The sequence below is a fragment of the Engraulis encrasicolus genome, chromosome 1 (genome assembly GCF_034702125.1).
Source record: "Engraulis encrasicolus isolate BLACKSEA-1 chromosome 1, IST_EnEncr_1.0, whole genome shotgun sequence".
NCBI classification, from domain to species: domain Eukaryota; kingdom Metazoa; phylum Chordata; class Actinopteri; order Clupeiformes; family Engraulidae; genus Engraulis; species Engraulis encrasicolus.
The window spans coordinates 20,932,188-20,946,263 of NC_085857.1; the positions used below are offsets into that span (position 1 = coordinate 20,932,188).

At 44.4% G+C, this 14,076-nt stretch overlaps 1 protein-coding gene across 1 annotated transcript; it reads right to left on the minus strand.

The window, feature by feature from the left end:
• Positions 1–964: 964 nt before the first annotated feature.
• On the minus strand, positions 965–13,785 carry LOC134456551 (zinc finger BED domain-containing protein 5-like). The gene is made up of 4 exons (XM_063207948.1): positions 12,181–13,785; positions 1,723–1,767; positions 1,427–1,471; positions 965–1,219 (listed from the first exon to the last, which is right to left on the minus strand). Exons 1-4 carry the CDS (start codon positions 13,783–13,785, stop codon positions 965–967), a joined length of 1,950 nt encoding a protein of 649 aa, XP_063064018.1.
• Between the last annotated feature and the right edge of the window lie 291 nt (positions 13,786–14,076).

Sequence of the window (14,076 nt, forward strand, 5' to 3'; positions counted from 1 at the left end):
TAGGGTTCTCCTCAAGTGATGACACCTAGTCACAGGTGTAACTTGTCAGGACTCTTTAGCCAACTGCACTGGGACCACGGCAACACTAGCTAATACTATTTCATTGCTCAGTTTGGAAAATTGTGCTGTTAGTGTAGCAGCATACTACTGCTGTTGGTGTAGCATAATGCAGCCCTAGCTCAACTTGACCCCTGTTGTGCCCTATCGGATTAGATAACAATTTGTGAAATACTGGATACCGAAATGGATGGTTGACCCACCTCCCTTAGTTTGCTAATGGTTGTTTACTCCCTGACAAAGTGGGAGGAGTTCTCGTTTTTTTGGGAGCTCAGAATTGTGTTTGTATTGTTCTTGGCCTGACTTTCTAAGGAATACAATGGACATACTAGGCAGAGAGACTATGGACACTCCTGGACACTTTATGGCCACCTTGTCTTGGCTACTATGTGCCACTCAGCTAAGGCACATGTGAACACTGTGGACACTTTATACTTTATTTATTTTTTGGTGTGTGTGTGTTGTGTGTGTGTGTGTGTGTGTGTGTGTGTGTGTGTGTGTGTGTGTGTGTGTGTGTGTGTGTGTGAGAGAGAGAGAGAGAGATGCCTTGGCAATAAGTATGCAACAGTGAGCTATATATGATTATTTGTATGTGTAAATATGTGTGTTATGTCTTGTGGACAATGTCTTTATGTCTTTATTTATGTGTGTATGCTACTTGACACCTTAATTTCCCCCTGGGATCAATAAACGATACTCTACTCTACTCTACTCTACTAGAGGCAACGCTGAAGGTGTGGCGTCACTAGGAGGGCACAGCCTGGCTACTGGATATTGATGAAGTGATTTTCTTGTAGTTAGAAAGAAAAAAACACGCCCATCCGTCTCAAAAAGATTGGGTGCAGGACCAGCAAAAATACCATGAAAAAACTGAAAGAAAAGTCCGCGACACCAAGCTCTAAGTGCTTTAAGTGATTTTCTTACCGGAGACGCCGACGTCAGCCAGCACGGCCTTCTTGCGGTCCTTGACGCTGCTGATCTGGGGGAAGTAGACGTCCAGGGCCAGGAAGGCCAGGCAGGAGAGGAAGGCCAGCGTGCCCATGCCCACCGCGTAGTTGCAGGCGTTCTGGTTGCGGTTGAAGATGCAGTACTCCTCCACCTCGTCCGGCCGGTTCACGTAGCCCTCGTTGGCAATGCTACCGAAGATGACGATGGCGAAGAGCTGTGGATTGTAGAATACCAAAAATCAAAATGTTTTAATCGAATCGATTTCTTATCCATTTCGCTAGTCTGGCCGGTTCACGTAGCCGTCGTTGGCAATGCTGATGAAGATGACGATGGCAAAGAGCTGTGGATTGTAGATCACAAAAATCCAATGTTTATTTGAATAGATTGATTCTTATTCATTTCGCTAATCTGGCTGGTTCACATAGGCCTCGTTGCCAATGCTGCCGAAGATGACGATAGCGAAAAGCTGTATAGAAGGAGGAGGGAGAGAATTAGTGGGGTTTTTGCTTTTTATTTCTTATTTGTAACATTTTTATATTTGTTAAGATTTTATTTGTGTGCCTCATCCCGTCGGATTTGCGTAGCCCTCGTGGGCGATACTGACGAAGGTGACGATGGCAAAAAGCTGTGAAATGTATAACACAAAATCAAAATATTTATTCATTTAATTTGATTAATTTAATGTATGTTTATCTGTCTCTAGATGGAATGGTTCACATAGTCCTTGTTGGCCACGCTCCCAAAGATCATGATGGCGAAGAGCTGTAAAATATAACATAGAGTATGTTTTCAATAGAACATAAAATATGTGATAGATATAATATTTTATTTACAATTTGTAACAGCATTCAACATTTGTACAGTAGGCCTATTGGTGATGAGGGAAGGACACATGAAGGAGGGCTAGCTGATGGAAGGAGAGGGGGAAGAGGGAAGATGGAGGATTGAAGGTGTGTGTGTGTGTGTGTGTGTGTGTGTGTGTGTGTGTGTGTGTGTGTGTGTGTGTGTGTGTGTTCGGGCGGGGTGCAGGTAAAAAAGGGAGATGGAGGCATGAAGCAGGGAGGACATGGAGGAATGAAAGATAAGAAATGTTGGGGGAGGGACACAAAAATTAGACCAGGGGTCCCCAAACTTAACCATTACATGGCCTCCCATATACCAGTAGATTCCAACCAAGGCCCCCTGACTTGGGTCATGCTACACTATTTTGTTCAGTGCACCACCTTTCATTAGTCGAAAAGTGCACTCCTAAATCCATGCAACTACTAAAGGAAACACAATAAATATAGCACTGTTGACTATGGCATAAATGAGGCCATTTTGTTTGGCAACACTGTTCCTTTCAACTTGCCGCGGCCCCTCTAGCATCCCCTCGCGGCTGAAATAGACTACATTAGCATTGTTATTGGGTCAATATGAGAAGAAAAATTGCAAGCCATTTGACACAGGGTAATACCCTAAAAAGATATACGTGTATAATAAAGTGACTTGTATCTGAGATCCGTAATTGGCTTGAGTTTGGCAAGGTAAATGTTGTTAGGAGACCTAAAATGTTTTATCAAGAATATAACGTCCATTACACCATCCCAAAATGAGAAAAATTTACAAAGTGACTTGTATCTGAAATAAGTGATTGAGTTAAATGGCTTCACTGAGTGTTTTTGCACTCTGTTATGAGGACAAAATGGTTTCCTCGCAAATATAATGTCCATAATAAAACCACAAAAAGCACTGTGTGCTGTGTCACAATGACAATGGATGTTTTCCAGGTGGGTTTTTACTTCACTTTCAAAAGAGGGAAATGTGGCCTGCATATGGCACTGCTTTATATTAGCACTCTCTGCCACAGCACCTGTTAAGTTTCCTTTTAGACAAAGAAAAACGACCATCTCTTCAGTTCAATCGACCAGCTAACATCTGCTCCAATCTAAACATAGCAATGTCTCTCGGGTGGTGATGATAATAAGTCGACAAACACACGACCAGAAGCAGCTAAACAGCACTGTGCTAAAAGCAGGGGCGTAGGCAGAAATAATAAAACGGGTGGGCCCTGAAAAAATCGGATGGGCCCAACCCGAAAGCGCGTAGGTAGATATTATAATATCGTGCTCAAAAATGATACTTTGAAAATGAAATCATAGAAATCACAGAAGATGAACCAGACTTTTCAGAAAATGATTAATTATCGCTCAGTGCTATGCCATTAATTATAGTTCAATGGCAACAGTTGACTGTCAAGTGTGAATGGGGTGGGCTTGGATGTCAAGTGGGCGGGCCCAGGCCCGCCCCTGGCTACGCCTATGGCTCTAGCATTTTAGGTTTAGATCGGCTCCTCACAAAAGTCCACTGTCTGTACTTTAAGATTGACCAATGGGCTGCCCCCTCTGAAATTGGTGGACGCTTTAAAAAGTAAATAAAAAAAAATGAAGAGTTCAGATGCAAACCACCCTAACTCCATTTCTGAAGACCTGCACCTCTATATTTTTTAGAAAACCCGGTTGTTGGTTTGGTTTACATTCATGTACTTGATGATACATGTAAATAGTTGTATAACATAAATAAATAAAAAATATATGCAATTTTGATAGTTTTGTATTAAATAAAAATGAGTTAAGATTAATTTCTGAAAAGGCACTAATGGGGTTTTGCATCTGAAATCTTCAAATGTCAAAGTGGGCAATGTGGCACAGCATGTAGAGTCCCCCACATCTGGGCTTGGATACCCATTGGGACACAGGTTCGAGCAAGGCCTGAGTCATATCCCAATCCTAGGTTCTACCCCATCTCTCTCTCCCACTGATTTTGTGTCTCCATCTTCGACTATACTGTTTAAATAAAGCTTTAAGTCCCCAAAACAAATATCAAAATCTTTAAATAAATAAATATATCCAACAGCATCGGCCCCTGAGCACGGTCAGCCCACCAGGAGACTGCAGGGCACGCACACACACACACACACACACACACACACACACACACACACACACACACACACACACCGGGAGAATGCCCTGTATGCCAGATTACCAGTCCAGGACTGCGGCTAAACATGTCACTCGGCCACTTTGAGTGTTCTGCAAGGCAAATGTTGAATTGAAAATACAATGTAAAACTATTAAATCACAAAAAAAGCACAAAATCAAAGTGAAGCCCTTAAAACGAAGCCAAAGTTTCACCTCAGACAAAACAAAATGATTGCTTCTGAAATTCAATCCACCAGCTCTAACATCTGCCCCCAATCTAAACATAGCGATGCGTTCTCAGGTGGCCCTGACAAATAGCTGACCACAAACGGCTAGAAATATCACTTTGCTAGCAGCTCATGGTTGAAACTTCCTCTTTACTGTTCCATTCTGCATTCTGCAAAATAAATGAGTTGAGTTGCAGCTGAACTGAGAGCTAGATACCCCCACACACTAAAGTAGAGCTTGTCTTGGACCATGATTATTTTTCAAAATGTGCCGCGGGCGAGTTTATTGTTGAGTGTGATATGTGGGAGATGTGTATTTTCGGCTCAATATCTTTTAATCTTATTTAGTTCAACCTTTCGAAATCGGCCTAGTCAAACATCTGAGGACAGAACAGCTTATTACAGAAACTGCTGCTGCCAAAACTCCCCCTGCATCTCTCTCTCTCTCTGAGGAGATGGAAGAGACAGATTTTCATTTTAAGATTTGCCTGAGGGAAACCCCCTTAAATCAAAATGTGCCAGATTTTGTGTGTGTGTGTGTGTGTGTGTGTGTGTGTGTGTGTGTGTGTGTGTGTGTGTGTGTGTGTGTGTGTGTGTGTGTGTGTGTGTGTGTGTGTGTGTGTGTGTGTTAGACCTGCTGCTCAGCTTCTGTGTGTGTATGTGCCAACAGTGGATGCCCAGCTTGTGTGAGTGTGTGCCAACATTTGCAGATTTGCTTGCAATTGTGTGTGTGTGTGTGTGTGTGTGTGTGTGTGTGTGTGTGTGTGTGTGTGTGTGTGTGTGTGTGTGTGTGTGTGTGTGTGTGTGTGTGTGTGTGTGTGTGTGTGTGTGTGTGTGTGTGTGTGTGTGCGTTCATCTGTGTGCGTTCGCCTGTGTGCGTGGATGTGCATGTGTAGTATTAGCGATGTGTGTGTGTGTGTGTGTGTGTGTGTGTGTGTGTGTGTGTGTGTTTCTGTGTGCGTATGTGTGTTTGTCTATGTGCATGTGCGTGTTTACTATTAGTGTGTGTGTGTGTGTGTGTGTGTGTGTGTGTGTGTGTGTGTGTGTGTGTGTGTGTGTGTGTGCATGTTTACTATTAATGTGTGTGTGTGTGTGTGTGTGTGTGTGAGTGTGTGTGTGTATTTGTCATTCTCCCCTGCAGGCATCTGTTTGTAAACAGCACTGTGTGTTTAGTCCGCCCTGCTTGTCTCCATATCCTCCCCCCTGTTCAGGAAAGGGGGGGGGGGGGGGGGGGGTTAGGATAGCCTACGGTGCAGTGTGTGTGTGTGTGTGTGTGTGTGTGTGTTTGTGTGTGTGTGTGAGAGAGAGAGTGTGTGTGAGAGAGGTGCTCTTGTGTGTAACCCTGTCTACTGTTTGTGTGTGTGTGTGTGTGTGTGTGTGTGTGTGTGTGTGTGTGTGTGTGTGTGTGTGTGTGTGTGTGTGTGTGTGTGGTCTGGTGCAAGGTCACTATACTGCGTTTGCACAGCTGTTTGCACTCGTGTCCCATCTGAGTTCTTAGGTGACGCCACTCACCCACATCCAACTGATACAGTAGTACAGTCACAAGACAATTGCATCATGCCGACAAAACCCAGGTACCAATCCTTCACGGGCAGAATGATGGATAAAGCTATATGTGTAACCGACCATCTGGGTACTTTGTTTGTGAATGTGCGTTACGCCCCTTTTTGGGGGAAAACAAACCGAATGTCTTCTGAACTTACATGCAACATCGGCTAGCCTAAATAAACACAGTCCATGCTTCAGCCACGGCTGTTTGGCTATAGGCCTATCATTTTGAACAGCCGACAACACAACACGTCTTTAGCATGTTGAGCCCGAACAACACTAGTCTGCAGGTACTTGTCTTTCGTTTCTTCTTTCCCAACATTAACAGGGACTTGTCTTGACTTGTCTCCCTATGTTCCCCCTCAAAAAGGGTCGTAACGCACATGGCACACGTCATGCCGGTTATACGTTTTGAAGGCAGAGCCAACGCGTGCCCTCCCAGACCTAGTAGTGGAGCTCACGAAGCTGCGCAGAACTACAGCACAGGCAAGAGCCAGGCAGATTAACCCCCTGTGGGTCATTCCACGCCAAATCAACTAGAGCCTGCGCACTTAGGTCTCAAAAATTCTGGAAATATTACCAAGTGTACCCGTGGTACTTAGGAGAAACACTGTACATTTATTTAAATGAGAGATGTATACTCTCAGTGTTACAGCCAATTTTACTGGGGGAGGGGGGTTCCCATTTTGTTCACACTCTTTTTTTTGTCAAAGTTCACAAGCCCGTAGCTCAATAACTAAACCATGTAGGAAGTTCAAATTTGGCATGCTGGTACATAGATAGGAATAATTCGTTGCTAAACTGTCAGTTTTGGTCTGTATGATCCTGCATCGTCATAACATTCCCTCAAAGATGATACAAATTGTACTGGAGTTTTTGGCTGTGCTCCGTTTAGGCCTTCAGAAGACATATTTATGCCCAACATAGCCTCTTGATTTTTTTCCCTTGTAGAGACAAGTGGGGACACTCGCATAAAAAGCTATAAATAGAAAGGAAACCCCATCATTGTTTGACCAGAAGACCTCACAAGTCTGACAAATCATTTTGGGTGTCATTTTCAGAGCTCCATTCATTCTCCATGAATTCTTCTTTTTTAAAAATGCCAATGAGACTTGTCTTATGTTATGTTTTCGTTTTTAATTTCCACCCTGAATATTAAAAAAGAAATTAAAGAAAGAAAGAAATTAAAGAAATTAAAAAAGAAAATGTCACATAAGACAAGTCTCATTGGCATTTTTAAAAAGAAGACTTCATGGAGAATGAAGAAAAAAATAAAATAAAAATCTGTGGACAATCCCACAAGGGGTTCTGGAGCTCTGAAAATGACACCCAAAATGATTTGTCAGACTTGTGAGGTCTTCTGGTCAAACACTGATGGGGTTTCCTTTCTATTTATAGCTTTTTATGAGAGTGTTCCTACTTGTCTCTACAAGGGGAAAAAATCAAGAGGCTATGTTGGGCACAAATATGTCTTCTGAAGGCCTAAACAGAGCACAGCCAAAAACTCCAGTACAATTTGTATCATCTTTGAGGGAATGCTATGACGATGCAGGATCATACAGACCAAAACTGACAGTTTAGCAACAAATTATTCCTATCTATGTACCAGCATGCCAAATTTGAGCTTCCTAAATGGTTTAGTTATTGAGCTACGGGCTTGTGAACTTTGACAAAAAAAAGAGTGTGAACAAAATGGGCACCCCCCTCCCCCAGTAAAATTGGCTGTAACACGGAGAGTATACATCTTTCATTCAAATAAATTTACAGTGTTTCTCTTAAGTATCACGGGCAGCGGCGTGGAACAGGGGGGGAAAACCCCGACTCATTCTCAGGGCCCAGCCCACCTGGGGGGCCCACCGGGGGGCCCCTATGGAAAATGTTCTTCTTGTTTTGCTTTTTTAAACATTATTTTTACAATAATGTCAATACATGTTGGTAATTTATGTAATTCCAATGTTCTCTGGAAATACATCTGTTAAATTGGATATCCTAGCCTGCAAATAGGCTACAATATATATCAAACACCCCCATAATCAGTACGCATTGGTTTAGTCCGCCCTCTCGCGGACTTTTGATTGCACAATATGCGTAATCAACACTCACTCACTTCATTATAGGCATTAAACGCAGCAGCCGGTTAGCAATGAAAGATGTCTAAAACACCAGGCTTTCACAAAAAGAATAGAAAGGCAAGAGAGACAGGGGAAACCAGACGAAGCAACTGCTGCTGATTTCTTGCAAGAAAGGTGAGCCCAAATGTCAAAATTACCGCCTACAGTAGGCTAACTGGTTATCTCATTCCCATTCCGTGTGGCCTACTGTGATAGCCGGAGTCAGATTAAAAAATATATATCATTTTTTGGCTATAATTGTGATAGCCTATTGAACCCATATTTGTCTTTGATATATTCATAACAAGTCACAAGACCAACAAAGGGTCGATGTTGGTTCAAATATCCAAATAGCAAAGCTAATTTGTAAAATGAATCAAGAAAATGTCACAAACGTGAAGATGCCCTGTCACAGATGCAAATTGTGCGAACTTGAGAGAAGGTGAGCCTATTTTAGCTAGCCTAATATCCTAATGTTGAGGAAAAGCAGTGTCTCAATCGGGTGCATCACATTTGCAGATTGATTATGTCCTCGTAACGATATTAATCAACGTCACGTTCATCAGTTGCCAATGTCAAGGTGGCGGTGCGAGCTGTCAGTCCTTAACCGTCATTCTGCTTTCATTTTGCGGTCTCAACACTCTCAATAGGAAATCTCTGGTTACTTTCCCTGGCCATCTGACAACGTCCGTTGTAGCTGAAGTGTGGTAAATTAATGACGAGATTTTGACGGGGCACCAGTCTGCGTTTTGAATGCTGCTGACGCCATTCTAATCTGCGCAAAGCGCAAGACAAAAGATAAGCAGAGTAGCCTACCTACCTCGGTGCTGAGCAGGTAGCCTATCTGCATTGAGTGCTCATGACAATTACCCTATTTAAGGTAGGCTACTGTGAAATAGTTACTGGCCAATTTAAATCTGAAATAGCCGATGCAGTAGCCTTATAAATAATGATTTCTATGTGACTAGGTTCGGGGTGCCCTGACTTTAGAAGGTTGAGAATAACGGCATCAAATCCAAACAGCGATACTTTTGTTCCAGCCTATTTTAAGCGACATTCCATAGTAAGCTTCTGCCAGCTGATTCTCTATTCCTTGCTCTCCCAAAAAAACAACTAACGGACAAATGACGTGCGGGTGCGTGCAGCGGGCCAGTGCAAGTGAATGAATGTGTGCGCGAGCGCGTGTGTTTCTGTTAAGGGATGCATATTGAAGAAAGTTCAGTTCTATATCAATGTCTCATGTCTCCTTATTGCACGAAATATTAGGCTAAATGCATTGTGAAGAGAGATTTACCAGTCTCTCTCCTCCCCCTCACACCATAGTGATGAAGTGATTAAAAGTCATCTCTATGAATATGATAGCAGACTTTTCACAACTGGTGATGTGAAAAATAAGGACATTATGTCTGTTCTGTGATAGGCTATCATATGATTGAAAATGAGGATGATTCAAGTGAAGGGGAGGAAAGCATAGGCCTAGAGGGGTTTTCTGAGGAAGGCAAGGAGGATGACAATATCAGTCGCGCGTTCGCGCGCGCGCGGGGAGGGTTGTTTGGGGGGTTGTGAGTAGGGGGGCCCATGAAAGAAGTTGTTCCTAGGGCCCCAAATTTGGTGCTACGCCCCTGATCACGGGTACACTTGATAATATTTTCAGAATTTTTTGAGACGCAAGTGCGTGGGCTCTGGTTGATTTGGCGTGGAATGACCCCTGTACATGTGATCTTCTATGAGAGAAAGACACCCCGAACTCCGCCCACCCAATGCAAAAGGAGGGTCCTCAACTTTGGTCTCCTAAGGGGGCGTTGTCCTAGCCTCGCGAGCCATCCTACGTATTTCCGCCAAAGGATTGGCTCCACTACGGTAGTCTGGCTGTGCTTCTCTGTGGAGTGCCTGGAGCAGTAGGATTTTGATCGCAACGCCCCGCCCAGAAAACAGCCAATAAGCGAATAAGCGCCCCACGTGAAAGGGGGAGGAAGCTTGTGACAATGACATACACATCTGCTCCAGAGCCACTGGTCTGTGCTATGTTGTTGTTGAGTAACTGCCGGCGATTGGGTGAGAGGTGTCCAATAATTTCAAACCATAACTGAGTGCAAACTTCCTGCTTCCTGCAATCGCTTCAGAGCAAACAAATGCCAGACCATAAATACGAAATGAAATGGTAGTATTATGGGATGGTCAGGACCAGGCTAGCGTTGTCCCCTCCTTCTTCTTCTGTTTTTGTGATGTTTGGTGGTGGCTTGCACAACCTCTGTGTGCCATCTACAGCACCAATGGAACTCCAATTATTCTCAACCTAAGGTCTCCAAATGCCTCTTAACAGAAGGTGTCCTAAAGGGGCGTTCACCTGACATCTCATGGATCTCAGAGATATTAGAGCCTGGGTTATCTTTCTCTACTAGATGATGCTTTTGGTACGAGGGTGCGGTAATGGCTTTCCTCGAGCTCACCATCTTCCTCCCAGGAATTCAGTCAACAGAACTGTGCATTTCCCGTTACCATGGTTGCTAACATTAGCTAACTTTATTGGTTGCTATGCAATCAATACAATGCAATGCAATTACAATTAGCTAAGGTGCTAACATGGTAGCAACAACGCTTTCGAGCTATGCAACCCTGAACTTCCTCTGCTCGAGTATTTAATATTTAATATACAGTGCCTTGTAGAATGGGACATTATTGACCACCGTGCCTTTAAGCAGGACTATACCAGAGAGAGTAGAGAGAGAGAGGTTCCATTGGCCCATTGTTTCCGGGTTCTATTATTGCAAGGGGGAGGGGGGGAAATCCCCCTTTAGGCAGACCTAGGCAGACCTAAGGACTGTTCTATTCAATGCAAGGAGTATTATGACACGCCCCTTTAGGCAGACCGGAACCTGGTCATGTTAGGTGTTCATAGCAACCTATTACATTGGCATATCTCTATATACTTAAGGAATCTCTGTCTATACCATCCTCCCTCTACAATCCAATTCCACTGTATGCACGTATGTGTACGTATGGATTATAGATCATATAATCCTGATTATTGTATGCCAACCCCCACCTCCCCACCTGTCACACACACACACACACACACACACACACACACACACACACACACACACACACACACACACACACACACACACACACACACACACACACACACAACCCTCCTTGTGTGACACAACCCTCCCTGTGTGTGTGTGTGTTTATGTGAATAACAAGAGAAAAAAATACTGGACTGAGACCTTCCTTCATATTATCTGGCTGGCCAGGCCTCTCCCTCCACTCCTCCTATCCTCCATTCCTTATCTCCTCCACTCCTCCTCTCATACTCGGCCTTTGCCTCTACCTCTCACGCTTATTAGAGTCCTAGTGAAAGAGCTTGGGGGGTGAGAGAGAGAGAGAGAGAGAGAGAGAGAGAGAGAGAGAGAGAGAGAGAGAGAGAGAGAGAGAGAGAGAGATGGAAGGATGACAGGATGGAGAGAAAGAGGGATGAGAGATGGGTTAGTGTGTATGTGTGTGTGTACATTTCTCTGTCCTCTCTCTCTCCTGTGTGTGTGTGCGTGTGTGTGTGGTTACAGAGGGAGGCCTATTTATAGTATCTTCTCTCTGTGTGTTGCCGCATCATCAGTGTAGAGGCTAGGAGCCAGTGTGTGTGTGTGTGTGTGTTGTTCAAGAGCAGTGTTCCTCAAACTTTTTCAGACCAAGGACCACTTTGTCCCAATTTTTTTCATCTGGGGACCACTTTTCAGCGCATCATCAACACCCCCCACCAGGGACTGTGTGGTGCACTTATACCTCACAGGTGCCCCCTTTATTAGAAATATCTGCTATGATTTATCCACGTAGTGCCCCCTAGCTGTAAATGGTTGGTCCCGCTGCTGGCCCTTATGGATGGTGCCACTGGGCCTTATGGATACCCCCCCCCCCCCCTCCACCCCCAATTCAAACACAGACACAGACATACACAGAGACATTTTTGTAAAGTTAGGTAGGCTATATTTAATGGGAATCTTGGCCAACTATTTACAAATGCAATGAATGCCTATCCTAAAAGGCAAAGTATGGAGGTTTAAAATTTAGCAGTTTTTCAGAAAAAAGAAAAAAAAAAACTCTAACCATTTTTCAAAATTAGGAGATGCATGAATGAACTGAATGAACAAAACTAATGTCATATTAATCGTGCCTGTTTTAATGGGAGGAGTGGAGCTGGTGCACACTAAGCATCAGTGTTTTAATATCTGGTTGCAAGCAGGACAATTTCAATCTCAGATTGGGGGCCACATTGACCCTGTTTCGCTTTTTGGTTTTCAACCCAACTAGTGCAGAAAACCCAACCTCGCACTTGTAGGTGGATGCAAATGGCATGAGCGTTTTCAGAGCGCACTCGGCGAGTTTGGGATGCTCTGGCTGCACATGAACCCAAAAATCCGGGAGGGTTTTTTGCCTGAATGCCATCTTTAGGGTGCTATCCACGGCAATGTCGACCAAGCTGTCAAGCTCTCTGGCAGCCAATGCCGAACCGATACGTTCGATGTGGGCTTCGTCTCCGAACGGATTTCTGATCCACTCAAAGTCCGTCTCTAACTCCGGGAAGTAGCGTTCCAATTGCGAGTGAAGGCCACGCAGGTGCTCTTTGAAAGCGGTGATGGTGTCTGTGTCCACAATCTCATCAGCTGTAAGTATGAAGTCCGCCAAAGTTGGAAAGTTGTCGAACTCCGATCGATCCAGGCGTGTGCACCACAACTGCAGTTTCGTGCGCGCAGCTTTGATCTTGTCCTGCACAGTGAAGATGGTGACGGCTGCGCCTTGAAGCGCCAGGTTCAATGTGTTGAGGAAGCTGAAAATGTCAGCAAGGTATGCCAACTTCGCCAGCCATTGAAACTCATGCATTTGGTTGTAGAGCTCCTCGTTCTGGTGCATGAACAACCTCACTTCCTCACGCAGCTCAAAAAGACGCGTTAAAACTTTTCCACGGGACAACCAACGTACCTCCGTATGGAACAGGAGTTTCGTGTGGTCGCTCCCCATCTCCTCGCATAAAACTTTAAAAATGCGCGTATTCAGTGCCTTGCCTTTTATTCCATTGATGATTTTGACCGCCTCGTCCAGGACAGATCTAAGACACTGAGGCATTTTCTTCACTGCCAGTTGTTCCCGGTGAATGCAGCAGTGCGATGCTGCTGCGAATGGAGCTACTGCGCGTACGCGCACAGCCAGGCCTTTGTGCTTTGCGGTCATCGCAGTTGCACCGTCGGTGCAAATACCGACACACTTCTTCCAGTCCAGGCCATTCTTGCAAACGAAGGCGTTCAAACAATCAAAAATCGCCTCTCCGGTGGTGTTGGTTTGCAGGGATTCACAAAAAAGGAAGTCGTCGTGTACAGCCCCATCACAGATGTATCTGATGTAACACAACAGATTCGCCTCGTTGCCAATGTCCGTGGACTCATCCAATTGTAGAGAAAAAAGTGGACTCTGGCGCACTCGTGTAATCAGCTGTTTCTCCACATCTTCTGCCATGACTGCTATGCGCCGCTGGACAGTGTCAGCGGAGAGGGGAACCTTTTCTATGGCGTCGCATTCTTTCTCTCCCAGCATTACGCTATTCATTAATTTCGCTGATGGTTTGATTAGTGTTTGACCAATAGAGTAAGGGTGGCCCGTTTTGGCTATGAGCTCAGAGACCAAAAATGAGGCTTCTGTGGCCTTGGCATTTTCCCCGGGCACAAAGAATTGCTTCTTGTCCTTTTTCATGTGACATTGAAGCTCTTCACACTTTCGCTCAAAAAACGATAAGGGTTTGTCGATGCAGTCCTTGTGCTTTGACTCGAAGTGGCGTTTCAGTTTGGCAGGCTTCATCGCCTCGTTGGACAAGATATCATAGCACAGGACACAGTGGGGACTGGGATCCTCTTGATCCCCAGCCCAGAAAAATCCCATTTTCAGATAGTCACTGCTATATTTTCTTTTCACCTTTGCCGTTGGCCGATGTTGTTTTTCCTGCCCTGTCTGTGGTGTTGGCTCATCTTGGTTATCTTCTTTTCTTTTCTTGTTTACGTCATCTGCAGTGTCCGTTTTTTTCCTCTTTAGGCCTAACGTCAGCCACTTCTCCATCGTTGTTTCGCTCAAAAAAATTATGAAAAAATAATAGCAACGCGAATGCTGGTTACTGTTAGCTTGTGCTGATTGTTGTTGTATTAGCCTACTGTTTAGTTAGCTTATTTTGACATC